At 40.1% G+C, this 27,792-nt stretch overlaps 2 protein-coding genes and 1 long non-coding RNA gene across 5 annotated transcripts; 1 reads left to right on the top strand and 2 right to left on the bottom strand.

The window, feature by feature from the left end:
• Positions 1–241: 241 nt before the first annotated feature.
• Positions 242–7,591, bottom strand: rad21l1 (RAD21 cohesin complex component like 1). Its single transcript, XM_074680534.1, has 14 exons — positions 7,470–7,591; positions 6,257–6,432; positions 6,029–6,158; positions 5,112–5,211; positions 4,835–4,950; positions 4,234–4,341; positions 3,348–3,449; positions 3,160–3,264; positions 2,723–2,952; positions 1,799–1,880; positions 1,571–1,716; positions 1,329–1,439; positions 980–1,054; positions 242–771 (listed from the first exon to the last, which is right to left on the bottom strand). The coding sequence occupies exons 2-14, from the start codon at positions 6,401–6,403 to the stop codon at positions 589–591; spliced, it is 1,635 nt and encodes a 544-aa protein (XP_074536635.1). The 5' UTR covers positions 6,404–6,432; positions 7,470–7,591; the 3' UTR covers positions 242–588.
• On the top strand, positions 6,976–27,564 carry LOC141798729 (uncharacterized). Of its 3 annotated transcripts, none has more exons than XR_012599188.1 (4): positions 6,976–7,014; positions 8,462–8,533; positions 9,012–9,073; positions 27,490–27,564. It is a non-coding gene; the product is annotated as an uncharacterized LOC141798729 (long non-coding RNA). The 3 variants fall into 3 exon arrangements; XR_012599186.1 differs by lacking the exon at positions 6,976–7,014 and adding an exon at positions 7,744–7,932; XR_012599187.1 differs by lacking the exons at positions 6,976–7,014; positions 8,462–8,533 and adding an exon at positions 7,744–7,932.
• Positions 12,714–27,792, bottom strand: opn7d (opsin 7, group member d). The gene is made up of 6 exons (XM_074680533.1): positions 27,483–27,792; positions 17,355–17,445; positions 17,097–17,259; positions 15,791–15,918; positions 15,341–15,675; positions 12,714–14,619 (listed from the first exon to the last, which is right to left on the bottom strand). Exons 2-6 carry the CDS (start codon positions 17,443–17,445, stop codon positions 14,143–14,145), a joined length of 1,194 nt encoding a protein of 397 aa, XP_074536634.1. The 5' UTR covers positions 27,483–27,792; the 3' UTR covers positions 12,714–14,142.

The raw sequence follows: 27,792 nt of genomic DNA, 5'->3' as shown, positions 1-27,792 counted from the left end.
ACCAGCATTAGCATTAGCACCACGAGATGACTTGGTGCTGCCGGATTTTAAAGTCTGTCGCTGCATCGTTTGCTCTCAAACTCGGTCAGAGACAGATCAACTATCTAGATAAAAGCTTGGTAGAGCAGAGAGTCGAAAAAAGGGGAAAAAAGTCTGTTTTTGTTGAAATGAAGAAATCACCTCACGGAGCTTGCACAAAACGCGTCTACATCGCTTCCGCGCAACAGCGCCTCCCAAAAGGAAAACATCTTTAAGAAATGACGGTAAAAAAATAAATAATGGAAGATGATTTTGCAGATCACTTAAAATTTGGTTCTCAAAGTGCCAAGTTTTACATCCAATAGTTCAATATCAAAATACAAATTCCTTCATTAAATGTCCCCAGATTTTTCAAAAGTAAGAAGTGCAAGAACAAATACAAGTATTTACAATCTTTGAGACACACTAACAGGTGTCACATGTTCATATGTTTTTTTTATATAAATTTTTCAAATGTTCACTTATAAACTTATCAGAGTAGTTTCATTTAACTCTTGAACTAACACATGTACACAAATAGGTACTGCAGGAGTCTTTTTTCTTCTTCTACTAATCGTAGAATTTAGGCCCAGGTGTGGCAATGATGTCCTCATAAGGAGCTCTCTGACAAAGGTCAAGAGCCTGTTGTTTCTTCAGGACAAGAAAACAGAAGAAAGTGGACGCAGCTCTACAGCGAGATCCACCTCTACAGAGAGCCTCCAGACTGAAGGTGGTGTTCCCCTCGCTCTGGTCCTGCCACACAAATCCACAAAAACACACATGAATTTAATCATCCAACATCCTCCTTAATCCTGTCTGGGCCTCCTATGTTTTCATTCTCGCCCGCTTGAGAGCCTCATGTGAGCAATGTTGTCTTTGACAATATAAAATCTTCATGTGTGAGATGGCTTGGTTGGTTTTTCAGTGATTCACACCTGAACATTTATTTTTAGCTCCTTACTTTGAGTGTTTCGAGAAGCGATTGAGCTCGCCTGGTTATCTTCCTCTCAGCAAAGTCTTGGCTGTCCAGCATAGACTGCAGGTTAAAAAAAAGGGACGTTATTTCAGTCAGGGATGCCGGGCACATCTCCAAGGCAGCATGGGAAATTAAGACCAGCCATCTGGCAAACACTGATAGATCGTCACTCGCCTACTTTACCACCCATTCTCACAGATGAAACATCCACGATTAGTTTAATTTTGCTCCAAAGAGAAGGTTGATGAAATGTGGATTCCAACAGAGAAAATTCCCTGCTCAGTTTCTATTTGTAACTCTGTGTGTGTGTGTGTGTGTGTGTGTTCTTGAGCACCTGAGTGTGAAGGGAAGCTGAATGAGTTGTCTGCTCCATGAAAGATGGATGGACAAACATGGAGTCCTCTGATGGCAGTTCTGGTTGAGTGGCCTCCAACCTGCTTTCATCCTAACAGAAACAAGCCAGATGATAATCAAAAAAAACAACATGCTTCATGGATGTAATCTTTAGCTAATCAAATCAAATTTAATCAAATTTAGAGTATCTACTGTCTCTTCACCTGACACTCTCATGCTTACTTGTGCATGCTCTGTGTGTGTGTCTCGGTGGCTGTCACTCATGTGAGCCAGCTCAGTCAGCTCAGTGTTGTGTGGATGCTCAGGATCCATCGATGAATCCATAACACTGATGTTTTCTGTGGTGAGGGCACTGATGTCCCTTTGAGCTGGGAAAGACAAACAATTGCAAATCCTCTTTGGAAATCAGTTGAAAAAAACGAGATTTTTCCACTGTTTGCAGGTTCTTACTGTCTTGTCTATCCTGGCGCATCACCTCGGCCTCCTCACATACACTGTGAAATTTCACCTGGAAAACACTCTTGGCAAAGAGCTGAAAGCAGGATTAGATTTTTAATAACGGCAGTAACTTCTTTTAAGCAACTACTTCTGATTGGTGGTAGGGATGCACCTATCCGATTCTGGTATCGGGTATCAGCGCAAATCCAGCCCCTCAAAGCTGGATCAGGTATCAGTGGGAAAGGAATCATTTAATCATTTAAACACATAGTTTAAATAAATATTAACTCCAGTAATACCATATGTACTCATTTTTGTCTTTCACTCAAAAACATTGCAAGCCTTATCCCACAGTAGAGCATGCAGGTTATCATTTAACACTGGTATCGGATCAGGATCAGAATCGGTAAATACCCAAAGCCCACGTATCTGTATTGGGACCAGAAAAGCTGGATCAGTGCATCCCTAATGGGTGGATCAAAATTACAAGGCACTGGTTTCACAAGCAGCAACCTCTGTTGTTATGTGACCAGATGCAGCTTAGTTTCCCTACAGTCTTTGCACTGCAACAGTTATTGTTTTTAACCTGAAGTATGCTGCTCAGCTAAAAGGTAATGGTCAAACTGAATGTGCAGCTGTAATCGTTGAACTGTGCAAGTGAAGTCTGGTCATCCAGAGTCTTAAAAAAACATGATCAAGGGAGATGTAAAAATAGCTCATCCATCTCTGTAAGACTTTGTATGTGCGTTTTAGTCTACCGTTCCTGCTCTGTATAAACAAGCACATGCTGTTATTCAGAAATTATCAATCCAGTCTTAAAATGTGGAGTTACTGGTTTCACTGTCATTGATCTGTGTTTTTAAAAACCTATTCAATAAATACAAATAAACTGCTTTGGTGATAAAGCCAACTTTTCAGCACTGTCTTTGTTTCTACCTCCATCAACTGTGGAGACACTAAGCTGGAACATGGCTGCGTTAAGAGTTTGTCTGCTCCTCCGCTCTCCTTCCAATGCATGAGCTGCAGTGTTGGCGGGGCCATGTCCAGCATGGTGACCAGATCTGAGTAATCAGAAAGCTGCTTTCTTATGAATTCACTCGACAGCTCTTTAGTGGGGTCCACAATTAACTTGCGTTTCCTTTTTCCTTTTTTCCTCTCGGTGTTGGCTGAAAAGAGAGAAAATGAGATAACTCTTAAAAACTTTTATGAAAAGGCAATAAGAGCAAATCTACCCTTTAGATTTTTGTCCTTTTTGTTTCTATTTGTCCATATTAAAAGTTACATCAGCTTTAATTCTTACCTCTATAAACACATCATCCTGTATAGCACAATTAAGGAAGGAAGTGACAATGTAGGATTTTAGTTTAGCTTACGAGTGATCGCCACAGGTTCAAGGGCAAAGGCCGTCTCCACATTAGCAAGCAAAGTGGTCTCATCCCGTGCAGGAGTTTCCATCTCAACCTTTGTTCTGTGAGCATCTGAAAGACATATAAGTCCATTTCAGCTTGTTTCATGTAAATTTTCTCTTTTGATGAGCTAAACATATGTGACTTAAATGTACCTTGTTGATCATTTGGAGCAGAGATCTCTGAATTTTTGTTTTGAGGTTCTTCAGGCATAAAGTTGATGGACTCATCAAGATCACTGGGGTTTGTCAGGAAGTCTACGCAACGATTAAACACAAAAAAATCATGCATTGTGTTTCTGTTTTTCTAAGACAGCAAAAGAATCATTATTTAATAATCCAGGTTAATATTTATAGCAGCAGAGCTATTTTTCTGGCTACAAAGAAACATGATTGATGAATGAGTGCAGAGAGAAAGAACTACAGGGTTTCTGATCAGTCGGATGATATTTATTCTTTTCCGTCTTCATTCAGAGACTGGGTTCTCCAAAGATGCAGCCTAAGAACACTGATCCTTTGGACGATGTGAATTTGTGTTTCTTTCCAAAATGATCCAGCCAAACCTCAGTGAGTCCAAACCTCACGGTGAGTTTACATGTTGTGAAGTCGAATATTTCACAGTTTGCGAGCAGGACATTGCTCTTAAGCTGCCCGATAAACTTGACACACTCCTGGAAAACTAGGGCAAGTTACAGGGAACTTCCACATGGAGTTTAGTTCCAAGTTATTTTGGACTTTTCACTGGAACATGTGCCAGATGTCAATACTTGTTTCTATATATCTTTCATTTTTTCTGTATTGCCATCACATATTCAAACTCTCATCAAGAAACTTCACAGTGTTCTTTTTCAAAGTATTGTGACCCAAAGGCTAATTCCATAGTGCTGTTCAGTGTACAAATATAATGAGGCTTGACTTAATTTCCCCACTGCAAATACCATTCGTACAACACAAGCCACACAAAGACTGTTTACTTCTATGATGTTGTTTTCTCAGGACTAAAACATGGTCTCGAGGCAAAATGAGAAATTCTATTCACTACCAAGTAGGTCGAACACTTTGTCCTCATCCCCAAAAGCGTCCTCCTGCTGAGCCAGGCTCTGAAAGCTCATATCCAGCAGCCCAGTCTTGTTGCTCTGGGACTCGACTCCTACACATTAAAAAAGAGGGGAAAAATAATTTTAGTTCAGTGGAAGATGTCTGCTTTGCATTGCAAAAATATTTTGAAAGGTAAATGTAATCATGTTAATGTTTGTGTTACCGCCAACAACAAAAGAGAATAAAAAACAAACAATGACGCACCAGTCTTGCTCTTAATATACTCAAGCTTTCTATCCTGTCTGTGAATCTCAGCTATAATCGTATTAATGCCTGCTGCTGACATAAATCTCAAAGAAAAGGTCACAAATAAGCACAGAGGGGCTACATGGCACAAAGGATTAAGATATTAAGCTCTGTCTACACAAAAAAAATGTAGCAATGTATTTTTGAGACTTGTTGACAAAAATAAACATTAAAACCCAACTTTATCCTTTAATAATAGTCAAAGTTATTACTATGCATGTATAAATAAATAAAAATGATGACAATAATCCTCTGCAAAATCAAGAATAATGATGACATGAGAAAAGAAGGCTTCTTACCAAAATCTATCAAGGTCAGGAAGCCACTTCCAAAATCCTCTTTCAGAGTGATTTCCTCTGATCGACTCTGGTTCAGTGAAAAGTGATCCGCGACATCTATGCCACCATCTATTTGACTGGTGTCAAAGGAAGGGGATGATCCAAAAGAAGTAAAAGACAAACAAAGAAAGAAAAGCTATGTCTCCAGAATTCCAAAGACAAAACCATAATTAAACCATCTGTCGTGTTGTTTATCCAAACATGAAGGCGTAATTTTGAGATGCAAACTGCTTTGTACCTTGGGCCTGGCAGCTGGGCCTCAAAGGCTGTGAAATCTTCAATCAAGGTAATGGCTTTTATTGTAGCCTCAAGCCCTTCCACTGGCATATCTGTTTGACCTGGTGTTTTGAGAAAGGCAAACAAAATGAACAAGCAGATACAGCATTTTAAAGCAGAAAAGTTTACAGTTGCAGAGTACTTTAACTTCTGAGGTGTGCTGTAAAAAACAGGTACACTTTCTGTGTGCTATGCGTTTGTTTAGTCACCATTAGATTGCACATAAGGGGAATTAGGAGCACTTTTTCCATTGAGCACCTTCCTTCTCAAAATGAGTCATCAGTAATTATGCAAATGTCCCCCTCTGGTGGTGCTCTCTTATTGAGCATATCCTCGCTACAGAGAATGGGGGTGAAAACAACAGAAGCAAATACCAACAAATCCAAATAAATTACGAGTCTAAAAAAATCATAATGCTCACTCAGTAATTCTTTAAAACTGTTTCAACAAGTACTGCACAGCAAAAGCTTCCTAAAGGTAGAATATATCTGGGTGCAAGGGCCTGAAATTAATGTAAAACATATCCCGTATCCCTTGTGTTCCTATGCTTGCAGATAAATAGCTGAATAAGCTGAGTTTTTGCTGTGTTAAACCTGCAGTCAGCATACTCAGAGTGCAGGTTTGGGCTTAATTCATTCAAAAGAAACTGTCACATTAAATTAAAACAAGCCAATTTGGACAGAGCTAGATGGTTTTAGAAAAGTTTTTTGCTTTAATTTGTCACTAGCTGACTTTACCCATCTCTGCACATCAGTGATCAGTATATCCCCCAGTCTACTGCAACAACAGCTCTTTTTCTCCCCAGTAATTCCTTTATTTGTATTCATTTTTTTCACCTAATGTTGTGATAAAATTGACAGAACAAACAGGGTTCACTACCTGGCCTGAAGGCTACTTTAATTTTAACCAGGGCTTCATTACAGTCTGCAAGGAGATACTTTGCTTTCCTGGCGAAGATCCTGACCACACCAATGAGCAGATGACCTGAGGTCCGCAAACCAATTTTCATCTATAAGGATCACAAAAAAATGGTCATATCTTAGACAACATTCAAAGAAAGCACATGAGTTACAACACGAGTTGTTTCTGGGGTGTATTGAAATGTACCTTTGGGGAAATAATGTCTCTAATAGTTGTCTCCAAGTTGCATTCAAATACATGGGCCTTTGTGAGCTTCCTCTCCCAGTGAGCTGCTAACCAGATCTTGGCTAGAGGCCCCCGCTTGGATGTGAAGAGGTGAGTGTAGAACATCATTGTTGATGCTGAGGCTAGGTGGCTGTCACCTGTCACAAACATAAAAATATATACATTTATATCTCCCAAGCTACTCTGACATCTAAAGTCATTATTTGATTTTATTTTTCAATTGTTATTATCGTTTTTATTTCGAAAACCAGTTAGGTCCTGCTGAGATTCAAAATCTCAGAATCAGGATCAGAAAAACTTTTATTCACCAAGTATCTTCAAGAATACAAAGAATTTGATTCCAATTTAAACTGCATTCTCTCCATACAGTTGTTCTTGAATACACAGTAAATATTATAAAAATAGAAAAGAAAATAAAGCTTGAGTGGCAAGAAAATTAAAGAATCTCCTTCTGCAGGGAGACCTAGCCTCGACAGCCAGCAGCAAAAGCACACAAAGTTACAGACACAAAGAACAAAGGATACATATATCAACAGGTGTGTCACCAGGTAAACTTAAACAATGTCAACACAGAGTAAGTGTGGTTGCAGACCAAGAATAGTCTCTTAAATGAAAATGTACCAATAAACCAGCTGACCAGAGATGGGCATCCAACCCCTGAGTACAGCATTGCAGTGAGTCAGAGCTTAACAAACGGTAATGAGCTTCGAGGACGCACGGTAAGCTGTAACCATCATTTAAAAGCATCATGCATATCCAAAACATCTCCACAATCTAGTGACAAGATGTTTTTTTTTCCCATTTAGAGAGAAGCATGATATTTTTAGAATAATAACAATGATTAAAACAATAATTTAATATACTTACTATGGTGCACTTGCTATGGTACACCTATTTAAGTGTTATATAGAACATTTTAGTGGGTGTAATTCAGCTTCTTATGGGTTTAATCCTCAAGTATGAACCAATAACCTTTGTAGACAAAGTCAACTAGCTACTTTTGTTTGCTAGCTGGTGGCTAGTGACTAGCTTCTTACTTGCAGTAGCCTAAATAGTATTTCGAACACAGCTAAAGTATATCTTTAAATTAAAATTCGTCACCGAAGTAGTGTCGCCCGACAAAGCATTGTTGTTTATTTGAATAAAATAGCTACAAGGCCTAGTTTCGTCCTACCTTTAACAAAAGTGGCGCGTTTTGACAGTTTTGGGTCGGCGCGTGCATAACATCTATCATCGCAAGCAAAAACTACGCAGCTATTTCCGCCCAAAGACAAACACGAAATAAATTGATTAATAACTAAAACACCGGTAACGAAGCACATATGAAATGTAATAAAATTTATGAAAAAAAAAGAAGTTATTATAAAATCTTTAAAAATATGTTTTTTTTTTTAATCAACGTCAAAGCGCTGACGTCATTACCCCCATTCAGTTTCCAACACCCCAACAGCTAGCTGGCTACACGTCAACCGTCAAAAGACAATCTTAGTTTATTGCTAAAAATCGGTCGGTTAAATGTTTATTTCGTCCTGTAACGTGAGGAAACCCAACTGTATCAAGTAGTAAAGAGTACCATGGACATAAAATTCTAACACAAAGTACTCACACTGTTGGACAATGTTGGACAAGAATGAAGAGTAAGTGCTGTTGAAATTTTCATGCTAACCGGTGTTAAGTCTCAAGGAGTGAAAAGACGAAGTGTTGACTGACAGGAACATGCTCGAGTTGTTTCGTAGAATGGGACGCCATTTACACACCATACGGGAATATTTTGACGTTTTAATGCAAAACTTATATTTTCTAAATCAGCCGATTTATGACAGGCATCCGACTGAAGGTCAGATTTTCGTCACCTGTTACACCGTGACATCTCTACACTTAGATGGTTTTGTAAATAGTCCAAATAATTCAACGGGAGCATCTAATCCATGATTTAATGCACCAAATGGGGTTTGAATCCTGATTTCTTAATCCTTGTCCTCAATGCAGTCACTGTGGCATTCTTGTTATCTGCAATTTGCTGTGTTAAAATTCCATTTCGTCAGATTTTTAGGGGGGAATTACATTTGGGACTCTATGGCCAAAATCGGCTTACTAAAGGAACTTTTGGCGTGAAAAGTAGTCATGAAAACATGTCTGATTGTGGTATTTTCGGATGTTTCCCAGTTGCATCCACTAGAGGGCGCCAGGCTACAAGAACATAGTGATTGACTTTGTATGCAGAAAGGCATCTAAAAGGTATGATATAAGAAAATCAAAACAAAAAGTGAAAGCGCGTTTGAACATCATTCATTTCTTCTATACAAGGCAGTAATGTTTGATGGTATTGAGGCTGTGGATATTAGTTTGTGTTCATGTATTAGGTCACTGCAATCAATATTTATTTCATATTTCCAATTCCTTCTAAACTACATACAACATACAAAACTAACATCATAGAGGCTAAACTGGCTAAACCTTCAAGCAAAACGTTTCAAGAATGAAGCATTTATTTCAGCATTTGCAGTCATCTCTGTTGCTTTTGTTAATAATCAAAATAAAAATCAAGTCAAGACATGTTAAATGTAAGAAATGTTTGGCATATATGGATTTTAAAATATGACCAATTATTTTTTTCTGTCATGGAAGTGACAGAGTGAATTTTGAATTTTGAATTCATAATATGGTATGTTAAATCAGTGAACAAAGATAACATTCTGCCTTCTGATCACCACAGGAAGGTGCCACTCCGATGTCAGGCTGAACCTGTCAGCAGATTTAGGATATGCCAGCAGAGAGGTAGGACAAACAAGGCCCCATAGAAATATTATATAAAGACGTAGTGTGTATTCTGGCATAGAGAATCCTCCAGTGTTATCTGTCTGTCGCACACACTCAAGTAGAAACATTTTCCCAAAGTCACTAAGGAGGCAGCGATCTTAGGGCAAAGATTAAACATGCCAAAATAAATTTGTGTTTGCATTTCCTGGATGCTTTGGTTCGCAAAGCTGCACAATAAACAGCTGGTATTGCAAGGCATGCTCTAGGTCTCAAGAGAGGGAGAGAGTTTAGAGAAGCATTTGGAGGAGAGAAGTGGTAAATGAGAAAAGAGGAAAATTGTAGGAGGATGAAGGTATGACGTAAAATGTTTTGGCTCTGTCACCGCATAAACATGCAGTCATTTTCTTTTGAAGTGATTTCTCATTGAAGCTGTTGTATATGTGAACGCAGTCTCACTCCATCTGTGATGGCGAAAGAGTGAATTTGGTAATTGTTATAATCACATGAACTGTAACATTTCAATCTGTCTTTAGAAAAGAAGCAAACACAGTCCAAAAGCAAGAATCTCGCCCGTGAAAGTCACAGTTATCAAAAACTGACTGAGGTTGATTATTGTTTTGCAGTTTAAAAAAAAAAAAAAACAACTACACAGTGCCAGTGTAGAGTTGATCTGTCAGTTTCTTTAAATATGTTTGCTACACCAGTTATTCTACCTCTGCTGCTTCTTCTGGCTTTATCTCAGTACTAGACCACACTGGCTCCCTATCCTCTTATCCTCCAGACCTTTTTTTACACTTGGGAAAACAAATTACACTGCATCTATGTCAGTACTTCCCGTACTTTATGCATATTTGCTCCCTGCTGTCATGGGGGTTTTCATTTTCATTTCATTCCAGTTCAGTTCAGCTCGGGCAGGAGTGCACCACTTCAGCAGACCCACATCCTTATTTATTTCTTAAAGGTTTAAACTCAACTGTGCTTTCGTATTTGTGCTTTTAGATGCACATGTATTGTGTTCAGAGGGTTGTAAATCCTCCAGCTGTGGCTTTGCTGTCACCATGATTTTGGTCAGTGTGCTCACAAACGCCCCTGTGAAGAAAAGCTGCCTCAGTGGGAAAACAGAAATGGAAGTAGGGATGTTAATTTAATGAGATGTTCTGTGTGACTCTAAAAAGGGCCCTCCTTTATTAGGCTTGTCCAGTCTGTTCAAACATCTTATTAACTGTGAGGATGGATTTCTTTAAGGCTTCAACAAACATGTTTGTCACTTTAGGTTAACAGTTGTTTAAATAAATTGAATCATTTTTTTGCTAAGGCATTGTTTCACATGAGGAAGCAGCCTTGTTAAAATCTGAAAAAAAAATCTGTTTTTTATTTTATTTTATTTTATTTTTTTTGAAAAAATACATGTAGGGAAAAAAGGTGAAAATGCTGAAGTAAAATATACCTCCAGTCCAGACTATACCTGGAGTTAAAGCGGCCCAAGCTAGATTATTCACCCTGGGTATACTTCAGCCTTGGCTGGTTTGGGCCATCGGGTGCATTTTGGCTTGGCCTGCTTTATACCCCTCAGACCAGATTGCACCCCCTCCACATTATATAAGTAGTGATGATACAGTTGGTCTTCCATGGTTCAACATATAGTAAAGATGTTATACAGATTTCACTGCACCATCTATTTAGTAAAACCTTATATAAAATTAGTTTTTCACTTCAAGTGTACTTGGTTACTGTGGTGTTGATCAAGATAATATAGATATTAAAGGTAAATTTCTGTTATGATGTGTCATGTTAAGATAACTGCTAATTGCAATGAAAGTAGAACTCAGTAACAAATGGAGCAGTTTAAAATTTATCAGAAGATTTATTCTTCAAAAAATAAATTCAAATGTAAATCCAAATCACAATTGATCTTATCCAAATCAATTAAAAGCTAAGGTTGGAGCAGTTTTTAAACTACCGGTATCTAAGTTTTCACTCTTCAGTATTTTGTGCAAAAAAAATCTATTTAAGATTTGAACTAGATGGTCAGATATACTTGATTTACTCAGATTTTGGACAGATTATGCACCTTTTTTGTTCTTGTAATTAAATGGAACAATGACATGTGTTTAATGTTCTGTTTGCATTCACAGAAGTTATTCTTCCTTGAATCAAACGCTTTGTAAACAGGTAACCCCTTGCCCAAGAGGGGTATATTTTTGCCTGGAGGTGTACAGTCTGGCAAAGGGATGGGCAATTTTTGCATTTGAAATGATGCGGTACTGATGCCTCGAACATGGCTATCGGTATCAGTACTCAACAGTACCAATTTCCAGTACTTATGTGTGTGATTATGTGGTAATAGATATAATCTTTTTTAATACTAAAATCTCGAAGTTTTTCATTTTGACACATTTATCTTTCAAATTATTGACTTGTAGTGCTGTGTTCATGTCCAGCATGGAAAGTTGCCTATTCTGTTACCCCCCCTCACAGTCACAAGAATGCGTTTAGGTACCTTAACATGGAACCGTTTGATTTTACGTAAACTGGTACTCGGTTCTACAGACGGAATTCAGTCGGTACCTATAAAAGTACCTAGTTTGGTACCGATCCCTGGTCTAGCGTAGTATGTTTTGCACCCACCTAGGTATATTTTGGACCAAACCACCTTATACCACTGAGTATGAATTGGCCCTGGGTCAAAGTATATTGAGGTATCGTTTGGACAGGAGTTAATTTGGCCTGCTAAACCTGTAATACATAGAGCTATTTTTTTTACAGAGCAGTGAGCACAAACAAAGAAGAAGACTATAGCAAAGATATGCTTGAGAACCCTTAGCTTTGTCTAGAGAAAGATGTTAAAAAAACTCATTAGAAACAGCAGAACAAACATAGCTTTACAACATGCCATTGTCAATCTCACAATACTCCCTCATGGCTATTTTACTGCGACTGTAAAATGTTAAGTACTGTTTATAGAAGAGCTTGTTTACATAGTGATAAAAGGGGGTCATGTTTTTCAAAATGTAACCCCTTCTCCACCAGTTTCCAAAAGTCTGCATTTTTAGTGGCCCTAGATGCTGTTTCCCTGGAAAAATTAACAACCAAACCACAACAATAGTGATGAAAACTTTCACATGTAGACAGTTTTTCAGCAGCTCGTTATTGAAACATTTCACCCAAACACGTGATGTAGAGAAAAAGGGAGTGGGAAGTTTTTCTTCAGCCACTCTAAGTGTTGCACATCAATCTAGGAGTTTCAATAATATCAATACACTCCTTTGATGTAAATTAGATTGTCTGTGAGTTTGAGCTCAGTCTGCTCTAAAGTCAATGCTTTCAGTCTTCAAAGCAACAGTCCCTCCCAGATAATTGAACTAAGAGGGAAACTCAAGTCCCATGTCTGGAGATCAAAAAGATGTTAGAAATGAGAGATTTACGTTAATTGAACATCTCCTGAAACACTTGACCTAGAGTTATTCAATAAGTGAGGCTCACTCAGTCTCCCTTTTTATTTCACACAAAACTCTGGGCCTTATTCAAATTTCAGCCTTCACCGTGAAACAAGGTTAAACAGGAGAATGTTCTAGAAAGTGACTCCTAGCTTTCAAGTAACAAGTTGTTTTCTCAGGAAAAGAAAATCAGGCAGGAACATTAAATCCATGGTTTATTTTCTGTGGTAAATAAAGCTTCACAAGAACCAGTTTGATAATAATACCACCACAGACAGGACTCTTTTGTCTACTTGTTTGCATACATGAAGCATCACAGCACAGTTCCACATCAAGGGAAAACAGAACTAAACCCTGCAAAGTGCTGTTAGATTTTTGTTTGTAGAAACAGAATCAGACATTCAAAGATTCAATCTTTGAATTGATGCCTTTTTTTCTCAGTTCTTGCTCACAGATTTCAGCTTAATACAACCAGGAGCAGGAAACAATATCCTGGTACGTAAGTCAGAGTATGTTTATAAAAAACACTATTTACTAGATACAGTTAGTAAAGTTATTATCACATGAAGCGTCACACTACTAAACTTGTTTTTTAGGTATAAAAATATATGTAACTTTGTCGAGTCCCTATTGTCCTCTTCACACAACCTCTGGTCCTGAGAAATGTTTTTAGGGTACAATGGCTGTGTTTTCTGTACAGAGAAAAGTCCCTTTAATCAGACTTAATCAAACTGACATCAAGAGTAGAGCAAAGAGGAACAGAGGAGAGATCATGATGCAAAAGAGAGAAACTTGCTAGCTTTAATCTGGAAGATGAATTCACATTTTGGCCTAAAATGATCTAAACTTGATCTTTGGTTTGTGTTTTTTCCAGTGTTTAAATCGGATTCTCTCAGACTCTGTTTCGAAGAAGAATTTCTTCCTCTTTCTTCAGTCTAGCCGCTCATCATGTACCTCTTCTCTTAAGTGATGTCAGAGTGAAATTTAGTATCAAGTCCCTGTACCCTGTAGATTTAAAGCAGCTGCTATAAGTCAGTAGTTTGATCCCTCAGTGCAAAGAGCAGCTGTCTGCTTGATTTTATGTCTCTGTTTGAACAGGTTCCAGCAGTGACAAGGACAAAACGCCCATGAAAACATTCAAGCCTACAGGGGCTGAATACTAAATCATTTTGGTTTAGTGGCTCTTTAATGTCATCCTCACCAGCAGGGTTCCTGCATTCAGACATCAGGTACACATGTCCCAAACAGAACCTAATTTATTCTGTGACAAATAAATCTGTTCCACTTGCTTTTATGGGGACAACCTGCTTGAAAACCTTCATAATGATTCCACATCTTCGCAGTGTATGTTTGTGTTGCACAGGGCTGATGTTAACATGATTTATCCTCACATTAAGACACATGTTCCTGCTGTGTGCAAAAGATGATGAGCTGCTTTAAAATGTCACGCATTTGCCTAATGAAGCTCAAAGCCAGCAGGGGGTCTCCAGTCTTGTTTTCTGCCCCGTCAGAATCCAGTGACTGTACAGAAAAAAATTAAGCAGTAAACACGCTGACCCAGAGATGAATATTAAAACTGTACATTTGTGCATTTGTGTTGCGGATCGTCTTAAATGTGTCTCTGTCTTTTTGAGCATAGAGCTCTGTCCACTAGAGATAATCAGCCTGAGGTTTGACTGAGAGCTGACTCACTGTCACCTCTTTGTAGGTGGATCCTGTCAGGACGCACGCAGTCCTTTGAGGTGTGGTCACGTGACACGGTGCTGCATTCTCTGTGCAGAGCATACATGCCCCATAACTCTCCTGCTGCCCGTTTGAGAACCGTGTGGAGATGCTCAGGTCCTTGTTGCGCTGCGATCCGAAGCGTTCTTTAGGATCCGACTGCGGACTTCCCCTGTAGATCCTCTGTCGTAACATGGTTGTGTCCTTGTAGAGACACTCCCGAAAGTTTGGCTTGCAGAGCAGGTAGACTATGGGGTTGTAGATGGTTGAGGATTTGGCAAAGATGGCAGCCAGGGCGAAGGCTTCTGGAGGAACCTGTGAAGCGTCTCCAAAAGCTGCCCACATGGCCACAGCAGCATACGGACTCCAGGCAGCCAGGAAACCGATACATACGGCTACAGAGAGCTACAAAGAAAGAACAGTCACACAAACATATGAACATGCATTAAATAATGCTTAAAGTGATACTCCGGGATGAAACAAGTTGGGTCCTATCACAAGGTTTAGGGCAGAAATTACACCTCATCAGTGATTTTTGTGCAGCAGAAGCCCAGGGTGCTCTCACCAAAGACCCCCTCCCTGCTCCTCTGCCGGTTTCCTCTGCATTCAGACGGGGCCAATTTTTACTTGACCAAAATCACAAATAAACGGACTCCCACCGAAAAAATCTGATAAAAATAACGCACTGAAAATTCTCTAAATAAAGCGTGAATGCAGACCGATATCAGATTTTTTCGGTGGGAGTCCATTTATTTGTGTTTTTGGTCAAGTAAAATATGGCCCTGTCTGAGTGCAGAGGAAACCAGCAGAGAAGCAGGAAGGGGGTCTTTGGTACGAGCGCCCTGGGCTTCTGCTGCACAAAATCACTGCTATAGGGGTAATTTCTGCCCTAAACCTTGTGATAGGACCCAACTTGTTCCATTCTGGAGTATCACTTTAAGGTGATGTAGAGATTGAGTCATCATGTACAGTAGAGTGGCGTCAAAAAATGGCGTCAAAAAATGGCATCAAAAATCAGTAAGGCCCTAGTGCATGGATAAAGCTTATTCATTGACTCATATCTGACTCAAATCCAGTCAACCACAGAACCTAAAGTCACCGATGCAACACACTCAAACCCTCTGACCTTCACAATGAGAGCGTGTGCGTTGTTGGTCTTGGTCTGCGGTGACACATGCTGCTGGACAGCCTGACGCGACCCCCGCACTGTCAGCAGGATGAAGGTGTAGGAGAGGAAGATGACGGTGCAGGGCAGTGCATAGCAGAAGACGAAAAGGCAGATGATGTAAGACAAAGCAGTGAGCTCGTGGTTGGGAGCCTGCCAGTCTATGCAGCAGGCTGTGCCGTAGGGTTCAGCACTGTAATGCCCCCACTGTGCCAAGGGCCCAACAGCAAACACAGATGCATAAGCCCACACTCCAACCACCAGGAGGCGGGCGTGCATCAGGGAGAACTTATTACCTAAGCAGACAGGAGATAAAAAAAATGAGGCTCTGCAGTTCTTGTGTGTTTGTGTAACTTTGTAATGCAACCTGAGATATTTGCTGTGTCATGTTTTACTTTTCTTTTTTCTCACCATAGTTGGGGAAGCAGACTTTAAGGCAGCACACTAAGGAGAGGGCAGTGAGGTTGGTCAGGCTGCATAAACCAAAGAGGACTCCACAGGTAGCGTAGACTTGGCAGGTGAATTCTCCAAACAGCCACCTCCAAACACAGACAAGAGACGTCCACAGAGGCAAGAGGTGCAAACAACAGTTTTTACCATAAGTTATGCTTGATTGACAGATTTAATGAGCGGTCGAGGTTGAATTTATGAATGTTTTTGTTTTTTGCTTTGTGGTGATGTTTTTTTTCCAGAAATGTAGTGCTGAAAACAAAGCCTGGCTTCTGGCTTGAGTTTTTGGTAACTTTTCTGTGTTACTCGAGCTTGTTCAACCAGCAGTTCTCAACCAAACAAATATGTTTGCAGTAACCATGACTTCTTTAAACTCATATCACGCTGACTTTTAATTTTTGTAGGAAAATGAAAGAATCTGTCATGCTTTCTAAAACTAGTTAGTTGTGAATAAAAGTAGCTTTTGCTAAGCATGGTTTCATCACAAGATGGTGATGTAGGCCAGCGGTTCCCAAACTTTTCAGCCCACCAGTGCCAAAGTACCCAGAACAAAAAGAGTCTACGAAACTTAATTTAACTGATTGGCTGAAAATTATTCTACCCATGTACACACATTGCAATGCTTCCTGAATTTATCTGCCTTCACTTACGCTGACATTATCCTGGCCAAGTCACCACGAGGGGTTTTCAACAAAGAAATGTAGAAATAGATCAAACATTTTCTGCTTGTATGGTTTGTTATAAAATCCAAACATTATCTATGTTTTATTTTCACCCTCATGGATCTTGCATGCAATTTTAAATAGATTTGATCTGGAAAAGCATTTAGCGACTCCCCTATCAGTATTTCGTGGCCCCTATTTTGGAAAACACCGATGAAAGCAACTCTTGTGACCTACCACAAGCAGCAGAGAAAAGAAGCATCAGGTATGAAAACGAAACATGTCACCTTAAACATCCTTCTGTTGGAGAAAATGGAGACAGGCTCTTAGAAATTTGTCTTAACTTAAATTTTCCTTCAAAATCCCTACTGTTACTTCTTTGGGATGATGTTTGACTGAAGTTGGCTGAAAGCTTTTTTGTGTATGACTTCAGCCTTCTTCCTAGTTCACAGAAAAAAAAATAAACTGCTTACAGTTAGCATCTAAATTCACTAACAAAATTCCCTAGACATTGCCCCTAACAATGAAGTAGACGGACTCAGACACAGAACTTTTATATTTTCCAAGAGAGGAGAAATAAGCTCATAACTCAGAGTATGATATACCTGTGCGCAAATGCTGAAGGTATCGCCAGAGGAAATAAAGAGAGCGTCATCCCAAGGTCACTGATGGAGAGGTTGATGATGAAGAACTCGGCCGGCTTCAAGGTTGACCGCTTGTGATATGCAACAAGTAGCAGAACGCAGTTTCCCACGAGGGACAGTATACCTGCAGGGAAGAGAAAGTCAACTGAGCTCTACAGCCAGCAAGAACTTGTGCTTCATGCAACCAACCAACAGATTGTTTTTGTTGTATGTACTCACAAAAGACGCTGTAGAGGGAACCCATGAAGATGTCGTGCTCTTTGGAGATGGTGGAGTGAAACACAGCAGATGTGTCTGAAGCATTTCCCATCTAGAACATGAACAAACGTATTCAGTTTATTCTTCAGAGAGCAGTGATAGACATTTGTACTTAAACTCGATGCTCCATTGTTGTAGTCGTGGACTGAAAACACTTAAAAGAAAGCAAATGTGTTGTTAAAAAAGTGTTCAATAACCCCTGCAGACGCTGTTTTTCCCCTGCCTGGTCTTGATGTTTTAAACCATATGAACAATTTTGTCATTAATGCATTTTTTTTACTCCCTCCATTGTCTGCAGAGCAAGCTGTGTTTTCTGTCTGTATCTGTTGCACAATACCTCCTGCCTACAGCACCAGATGTAAAAATAGATGAAAAGCTTTTGATTTTTGAATAAAAAAATAATAATCCTGTGCAGGATGAATACAATTTGTATTAAATAGAAATATACAAAGCAGCATTGACAGATGGAAAGAATTAGACGGAATGTCCCTTTGAGGATTTACAACAGGACGAAGAGACAGGAGATTGAGAGAATGAGACCAAAGATCTCTGTGTGGCCAAATTTGCTGGAAAAAAAGATTAGAATTTTTAATACTGTCCCCAGCCCATGCATGTTTACACAGGATGCAGTCACGCAGACACGCAGATGTAATACAGACACATGAGGGGATGGAACAGATACAGGCCGTCCAGGGGTAATGGTGAAATCAAAAACCTGACAGGTGATAAGAATTTCAGAGTTGATAAATACATCTTATTGACTATCAGAAGTGTCTTCCCGGCATCAATAGAAGCACATCAGACACACTCAAGCTCTTTGTTGAGAACCAGACTCATGTTCCAGGCAATCAGGAAGCTTCATGTCCGATATATCTGCAAACAAGAAGCTGATTGCTATTCAGCACAACACTTAGCTCAACAGAAGACCGAACAGCGAAATGGAAATTGCTAGAGGAGGTGTATTGTGGAGCAATACATGGAGTGCCATCAGAGATGATGTAGAGGCAACATTGTATCTCAAGGACTGAGGCAATCACACAGAATGAAGACTGAGGCTTCATTGTTATGCAAGCCAGCACACCACCCGATGACGAAACGTCCAGTGGGTCTGAGTGGAGGAGACTCCGTACAGCGAGTAGTAATGGCCACTTTTTAGTGCCACTCAAGTCCTAAAAGTCCACTGTCATGTCAGCACAACAAAGCACTTTATGATCAATAAACATGTTTGCTAACAAAGAGATTTACTGGACTCCAACAAATGGTTCAATCAATTCTTTTTTATTAGGTTATTGATTTTGCCGTGAACTACATGTCAAAAGAGAGGCAAAAATAGCAAAATGTTAAAGTAGTGTAGAGAGCAAGGGAGACATGGTTTTGGATCTTTGCCAGTATTTCATACACAGATACTTTGACCTCATTTAGTGCTCCCTGTTTGTTTTAGAAACAAGCATTAAAACAAGAAAAACTAAATTGAGTGTAGCTTTAGTTCTGGCAGTTCACAAAGTCATGCTGACCCATGGTACATTAGCTGCTTTTTGTTGCTAGGCGCCTCTTGAATGGCCGCTTGTTGCAGCAGCTCTTTCTTCCTTGTCCTTTTTTTAGTTTTTTCTTCTCTTTTGAATTCCCTTTGTATTTGGAGCCTGGCACCAAACTTGTTACGTATGCAGCGTTGCTTTCACCAATTTTGTTCCTATGTGTCAGGAGATCCTATGTATAGCCATTGTCGTGTTGTTAACGCACAAGGTCAGCTGTTAGGAGCCCATAGCATGTTGATGCTAACCAGTGCTAGGCCTGATGTTTCCAGGGAGCTGAGGAAAAGGAGGTGAGGACAACTTGCTGGCGCCATGGTGTTAACTAAGAAGAGATGATATAGACCTGACCCTCAATCCATCATTATGGGAAATGTACAATCTAGTTCCATTAAGGTGGGCAAGCAAACCCGGCACCAGAGGGAATACTGGAAGAGTTACTACATGCTATATACAGAGACATAGCCGACAGAGCTAACAATGGACACAAATGCCGCACTGGAAAAATTTTACATTCTTCAGGCGGACAGGAAAGGAGAGTGAGACTGAACAAACTGGTAAAGTTCCTCCCCTGCAAACCATCTTGCAACCTACCCATATCCTTGCACGTCCTTTTTTAACTGTGTCTGATTTTATCAGTGTCATATGTATTCTCACTGATGTACCCTGGAGGTCTTTGCTGCTGCTCTTCCTGCCTTGGCTTTTCATGTATGCCCATGAAAGAAAAGGAAGGTTTGCTCTCTCCACTTCGGTCATTCCATGTACACACATCGAAGGGCAGCGAGATCCTAAAAGCCATATCACCAAATTTATACTTGTTGCATGCAAAAGACTAATTCTCTTCTATGAGAGTGGTCCACTCCATTAGCATTTGCATTGGTGATGAGCTTCTCTGCGTGACTGAAACAGTTGAGGTTAGGCTAATGAGAAGTAAAAACAGTCATGCATACAGTTTTGTGGCGCCAGAGACATTACTGGCCTGCAGTTCTGTGTCATCAGCCGTGCTGAAAGCTGTTTTGGGTGGTTGCTGCTATGTTTGTTAGCTGTGGTGAACAAGTCAAGTAATGGCTGCTGGCACATTTTCACCAATGCTGATTCCTCCTTATTTTTCAGAAACTGTTGTACTCGTCAGAATGGTGGTTGGTAATGTTGTTTTGCTAGTCCTTGCATTAGACATGCTTCACAGGCATTGCAAATGAGTATTTTGCTGTTTCAACACTTCAAAGTGCCTCCATACAGCCAACATGCTGGCGCGCTTAAGCTGTCATCCTGTGCCCATAATTAATTTGTCACCTCATGGGCTGTACATGGTGGCAGAAATTGGATACTGATGATGAACTTTAAAGCTTTTATGCTGCTTATATCATACATCTCAATAGTGTTCCCTGTCTTTATCTTGTATCCTTGCAGATGGATGTCAGTAATGATTGACTACACTCAATAACTAAGTGTGTACCTCTCAAGATTTTGCAATTGTATTCTATCAGCTGAAAGAAAACAAACTTTAACAGGGCAATTTGTGGCTGCGTGTTCCCTCAACAAGTTTAGCAGAGATTTTAGTGTGTCAGTGCTCCTCTCTCTGTCTCTCTCCAAAGCTTAGTGAGCAGTATATCTCTTACTTTCCCAACTTTGCATTGTAATATACACTCACTTGCCACTTTATTAGGTATACCTTGCTAGTACCACGTTGGACCCCCTTTTGCCTTCAGAACTGCCTTAATCTTTTGTGGCATAGATACATCGAGGTACTGGAAACATTCCTCAGAGAGTTTGGTCCATATTGACATGATAGCATCACACAATTGCTGCAGATTTGTCAGCTGAACATCCATGATGAGAATCTCCCATTCCGCCACATCCCGAAGGTGCTCTATTGGATTGAGATCTGGGGACTGTGGAGGCCATTTGAGTACAGTGAACTCATTGTCATGTTGAAGAAACCAGTCTGAGATGATTCCAGCTTTATGACATGGCGCATTGTCCTACTGGAAGTAGCCATCAGAAGATGGGTACACTGTGCTCATACAGGGATGGACATGGTCAGGAACAATACTCAGGTAGGCTGTGGACTTTAAACCATATTCAGTTGGTACTAAGGGGCCCAAAGTGAGCCAAGAAAATTTCCCTCAGACCATTACACCACCACCACCAGCCTGAACCGTCAATACAAGGCAGGATGGATCCATGCTTTCATGTTGTTGACGCCAAATTCTGACCCTACCATCCGAATGTCACAGCAGAAATCAAGACTCATCAGACCAGGCAACGTTTTTCCAATCTTCTATTCTCCAATTTTGGAGAGCCTTTGTGAATTGTAGCCTCAGTTTCCTGTTTTTAGCTGACAGGAGTGGCGTTTAGAGATGCTCCTTCTGCATACCTTGGTTGCAACGAGTGGTTATTCAAGTTTCAGCTTCAGCTTTCAGCTCTGGCCATTCTCCTCTGACGTCTGGCATCAACAAGACCATTTGGCCCAGAGAACTGCCACTCACTGGATATTTTCTCTTTTTGGGACCATTCGCTGTAAACCCTGGAGATGGTTGTGCATGAAAATCCCAGTAGATCAACAGTTTCTGAAATACTCAGACCAGCCCGTCCGGCACCAACAACCATGCCAAGTTCAAAGTCACTTAAATCACCTTTCTTCCCCATTCTGATGCTCAGTTTGATCTGCAGCAGATTGTCTCTACCATGTCTAAATGCATTGAGTTGCTGCCATGTGATTGGCTGATTAGAAATTTGCGTTAATGAGCAGTTGGACAGGTGTGCCTAATAAAGTGGCCGGTGAGTATATATTGTGCGGTTCAACAAATGAAAACTTTAGTGACACACTTTATGTGACATCACTTTGAAACACACTCCAAAAGCTGCACTCAACCTCTGTATCTGTGCATGTTTATGTAATCGGAAAACAAAACTACAACCCAATGAACCATGTGAGTGTGGAAGTGAGGAGGCAGACAGAAAGAGCCCAGAGAGCTTAACCAGCTGAACTTTGCCTTCGGTTGGCTGTGACAGATTGAGTATTTTAAGAGTGGCTGATCCGTGACACCATAGCTCTCATGTCTCTGAGCGCGGCTGAACAATGCTCGTGTTGGGCTGTGATTAATTAGATGCCTTTGAGATCAGGACGTGGACGGGAGCATGACCCACTGGATGATGATGTAGGGGGTAAAATATTTATTGCCAGCTGACCTGGCTACCCATTCCTTTTTTTTCATTTTGGATACACATTAGCACCCCAGTTTGTTGTCTCAGTGGAGCCTTTTAGAATCCACCAAGAGACAGATTTTCATTCATCTGTCTGGTTCGAAGTCTGTCAAAATGAGAAGTAATAAGTTTGTAAAAAGTTCCTCCACTCCACCCTGCATGTCATGCAATGTTTTAGATTAATGCTATCACAGAAAGTGTCATTCATCGCATTTAAAGTGTCTGTGGTCAAAAGAGATAAACAGCCATTTAAAGGCTGACAGGCGTGTCAGGAAGTCTTAAGTGAAACAGCAAAGAGAGCACAAGCATGAGCTCATGAGAAGTGACAGTGTCATAGATTGGCAGCCTGTGGCACGGCTTTGACTTTGGGCTCAAGTCTTGCTCTTATGTATAATGAAACACAGAGTGTGTTAGATTTCTGGGGAATTTATGTTGGGCAAAAAAGGAAAATTTTTACCACTGGAAGGTAAACAAATTGTAATGGTTTTCATTATTATACATGTGCACCAGCCACAATATTTTGACACCATCATGTAGATAAAATCATAGTTTTCATTATCATCAGGATGTTGTGATCCCCATCCATCCCTCAGTGCTTGTACCTTTGACATTATGAATCATGTATTTGTGTGTTTCTGAATATTGAATGTCACATCGCATCATCTATGCTTGGATTGACTGACCTGCCCGGCATCATGTGCGTTAAAACAGCTCTTGTATGTGCACTGCAATACCTGACCTTTTTTGTTGTCACACGCACAGCTGCATGTGAAAAGTGAACGTTAAGGGCTTAAAAAATGTGTCTATTTGTGCTATTTTCACAAGTTTTGTTTTTATTGATAATGGCTTAAAGATATGACAGAGACAGTATGCAGCTCATTGTGGTACTTTGACGTGGTATAAAACAGAAGATTTGAATAAAACATACTTTTGAAGAGTTTTTTTTGGGTCACAGGAAGCACAACCCATTTACTAATTACATTATGCATAGATCACTGTCATAGTGCAAGTACTTCTTAACTTTGTTTGCTGAATTTGTTTTACTGTTTGTTTACGAAAGCAGCTTCTCAGCCAGATACTCTCTGAGATTCTTTTATAACACATCAGAAAAATGTGTCCATATTCAAGCTGTGACTCATTTTTGGTAAATATGTACACTTTCTTTCTGTTTCCCAGCAGTCATTGTGTCTAAAATGGAGAAAATGATTTAAGCTCCCATCATGTTTTCCCCGAACTCAACATGACATCTTCAGATTGCTTGCTTTGTCCAGCAAAATGTCAAAACACATTTCAGTCAGGGCCGCTTCAGTCAAAGAAAGTATTTCTTTGCATGCAATAACTTGTGTTTGGTGGTACTGCTGTGCTCTGAGAGCTTCCTGCTCTCCAACGAGCCTATGTGGAATGCCAAAGCTTCAGGAGGGTAGAACACACCTCCCCTAGCTTCATGTACAAACATGAAAGCTGAGGCAGGGAGAGCAACAACAAAGACCCTTGAGGGTAAAGAACAAAGTGAGCATCAGTGATAATCCCTATGACACTGATAAAATCAGACACGGCATAAAAAAAGAAGCTGGGTTGGGGGGGGGGTTGCAGTTTGCACTAGGCTAAAGAGAGCTGATTGGCTAAGCTAAGTCAGCTCCTATGTGCTGGTGTAAAGATAGACTGAGCTTGACTTTGTGACATACCAAACTAAACCAAGAAATGCTCAATTCAATTATACTGAGGCAAGAACTTAGAGGCCGTTTACACGATAGTGGTTTTAGGGTGAAACGCAGAAGTTTTGTTGCGTTTCGACCTTACGTTTACACAGAAACCTAGAACGCAAACTTCTGAAAATGGCCTCCCGAGTCTGGAATACTGCAGACAGCGTTGCCGTGTTAACAGTAAGCCTGCATTTTCAGTGGAAATACTGACGTCATGCTCCACATTATGTGACCGTATACAACAGGACAACCGCACCGTTGTTACAGTTGTTGTGGACTACCATGTTGTGCTTGTGCTGCTCAATCCGCTGACTGTCTCCCAACAAAATGTTCATCTGTTGCTCCACATCTGCATTTAGTATTCGCCAATACATCAGATGATCAGCTCAACTCTACTTTGGTGGAGATCTCCTAAAAGCTGCTTCTGGACAAGACAGTTATAGCACCACCTACAAGCCTGGCAAGCTTACTACAGTGTTTTCAGTCCCTTGGCGTGTGCATGTAAATGCAGATTTTTTTCGCTGCGTTTTAGCATTTTTGGATGAAACATTGTCATGTAAACAGGGCCTTAAAGTTGTTGTGAAAATAATAGTCTTCTGTTTTTTGGATTTATTGAAATTATTGTTTTCCACGGTATCCAGTATTTTTTAGCAATTGCTATATTGTCAATGAAGTCACATGCTGTGTCTCAAATCAGATACTTCTGTACTTATACTTACATGAAGTACACTGCATATACTATGTACTTGTACTTGGTTTGTCTCAAACCAAACACTGCAGCTGCAGACTTACTGAAAATACGGATCACTTTTCACAGCTGTTACCAGGTGTTCCTCAGCTATTCATCACTGCAACCGTTCTCCAATGTTTACCCCATCTACTATAAAGCCAAGATAGTGTCGGTTAAGGGTAAGAAGTCTAAGTGCACTGCGTTTTTCTATATTTCCAGTGTGAAGGCACTACTGCCCTCTAAATTGTAAATTTAAGTACAGAAGTACGCAATTTGAGACACACTGCGCCAAAGTAGCCTGTCTGAGTGCGTTTGAGAGGCATCGTCTTATTTCCTTGTAACATACCATACCGGCTCAACTGACCATGGAGAAACGCTAAAATGTCCAGCAGATCAGAATGAACATTACGTAAAAGTAACTGCAAAGCCCAAATATGTGCCTGCTCAAAATCAACAAAGTGATAATAAACAACTAAACTGCGCACAAAAAGTAAAGCAATGTGTGTTTGGTAAATTATTTGTTTGTTGTGAAGTCTGTTTGTTTTAAATATGGGATGTACCCTTAAAAAAAGGCAAAATCTTCTCTGCCAATGCCAAACTGCTTATTCTGCCATTGCCTTGTCCTCTGGTACCACCAGATGCTGAATTAGCACCTGATTGACAGCACCTGTGAGCATCCAACAACACATGTTCCTTACAAATGTGGCACCATCTAATAAAAGGATAACAGTTCATTGTCAAAAGCATTGTAACAACATCGGAAAAATTCTATCAAACACATTTTTTCCTGATTTCTGCTTAATTTCTCTGCCCCAAGCCGAAATAAGACTGGTGTTAACCACACAATTGAGGCATTTTTATTTTCCGTAAGTGACTCAAATGAAAGCTTCGATCAATCCTGCTCCTTTACAAAAATATAGAGCAGATATTTAATTTTCACGAAAAACATTTCCTGTGAGTTTGACAGTGATTTCATTAATCCAGAAAAACAGTGGGATGTTTTTTCCAAGTGAATGCAATGCTCTTTTGTGTGAATTCACTGTCAAACATGACAAAAAAGAGCAGCAGTTCCAAACCCAAGCACCAGCTCACATGCAGTATTTTCCTCATTCTACGGATGGACTTCTTTTTTATTGACTGCAACAATCAAACATGTTATCAACATTTCTCAAACTCTTTTATTATCATGTAATTATGAAATCAAGTTCATCAATGAACGTTTTTGTCAAGCTTTGTAAACTTGCTGGTGCCGGGTGTGTGATTCACTATATTTTCGTTAAATTTAACCTTAAACTTTAACTCTAACACATCTGATACAGAGTGCGCTCCGGGGCACATCCCCTCAGGGCTGTGTGAGACCTTCACTGCCTCCTCGTGTGAGAGTGACTGACAGTGACAAGTGGATGCCATCACAGGGGAATATTTACACCTTGTTAAGCAACATGACAAAGAGTGGCTGGAGGCAACTCTTTTAGACATGCGTGTCAGGCTGTGACATAACTTATGTAATAATGTGAGAACATGATGTGTTTATGAAGGCAGGCAGTGCAGTGTACTAATCTGACCGTGGACCAGCTGTCACCTGATGATTGCACCTGATGATGGTTTTGTTTGAGCAAATGCACGTCATCTCACCTTGTGTTAGTTTTGACGGATAACTTGCGCTTGATTTTACATTTCTTTATTTATTTATTTAATATTATCACCAGTGGAATTGGAGGAAAAATCAAGGTGGGCTCAATTAGAATGATTCAAATCTACCCTGACCAGATCTCTCAAAATTTTAATTTGATTCTCAAGAGACTTGGTGTTAAAAATTCACACAGAAAAAAAGATGTGGCTCCAGAGATCGGACTTATCCAACTAAACCAGAGGCAGTTAATCATAAAAGATCTGATGCTTCTATAGCTTGGATAAAAGCAACAAGCAATTTGTTCACAACGTGCTACGTTTACTATTTTTTATCAAGCTCTAAACCGGTCCCCAGCTCAATGCCTTTGGGAAGGACAGCAGCAACAGCAGAGAATGCGAAATAAATAAATAAATAAATAAATCCAATTCTACCACCCTAGTAAGTCATCATCACTCAACCAGGACTGTTTCCCCTTCATGACACAAACATATTACATAACCACACTGATTAAAGATGGCACAGCAGAAATATCTGTGTCATTCATGGTAAATGTCTTGTCTCAGCTTTTTTTTTTTTTTTAACCTTTTTTTTGTTTCCTTTGACTCAACTGAAGGTCACTCACTGTGTCAGATTATGTTGCGTCAAATAGAAAAGCATGATCACAGTCTGTCATTGTCAACACATATTGATTCCATGAAGCCGGAATGAGCTTGCTCACAAATACATCCTCACTCATGCATGTCTGTGCAGGAAACAACGATAAAGGCAGCTCATGCATGCAGGCACCACACATGTCCAGAGCAATAATGTGTGGTGAGCATGCTGAAAGAAGTGGACAGAACGCCCTGTGCAGCAACAACTTTGACAGAAGCGCAATGAAAAGGAGTTGATTTTTCTTTTTTGTAGAGTTGGATGATAAGCGACCTTTTCATCCAATCTTGTGAGTGATCCAACAAACTAGTTCAAATTTCATTTCATACATGGGGAATTCAATACAGTCTGTTTTTTTACTTTTTTCCCCATAGTATTGAAGCTTAGCTGGATGCCTGTTTTCAAATAGCGATGTCATGATTTTCCCCAAATCATCAATCAATACCAGTCGGATTAAGCTCAATTATGCTACCACATTTCTGCCAGGAAAACAAAAGTAAAGTCAACAGTTTTGTGTCATCAAAAGGCAGCGATGATTTTCAAACAATCAAACAAGTGTCACAATCAGTACTTTTCTCATTGTCTCACATCTTTGTTCTCAATGGAAATGAAAAAAACACCCACTGTCCCACTTACCTTCCAGGGAGGGATGGCTTGTCCTCACTTAAACTCATGGAGGCCAGGTGGAGAGCAGGACGCGGAGCAGAGGAGCTTGGCCAACCACTGACAGGACGACAGAGAAGAGGACAGAGAGACAGAGACAGAGTGAGAAGGAGAGACAGGGAGGAGTGGACCTGTTTGAGGCTCCGACTGCAGAGTCTGGTTAAGGTATTCCCACACAACTACTGACCAGGTGTCCACTCACTCACACTGTTACACAGCATATGAGCTCATCATCATTGTGGAGATGCAGCAAGCCTCACTGATGTAGAACGAAGAGCCCACA

Source organism: Halichoeres trimaculatus, unplaced genomic scaffold (genome assembly GCF_033239565.1).
Source record: "Halichoeres trimaculatus isolate MK-OKI-2021-1 unplaced genomic scaffold, fHalTri1.1 fHalTri1_scaffold_11, whole genome shotgun sequence".
Lineage (NCBI taxonomy): Eukaryota > Metazoa > Chordata > Actinopteri > Labriformes > Labridae > Halichoeres > Halichoeres trimaculatus.
The sequence above is the reverse complement of the archived record's forward strand: the minus strand, read 5'-3'. Positions and strand labels throughout refer to the sequence as shown.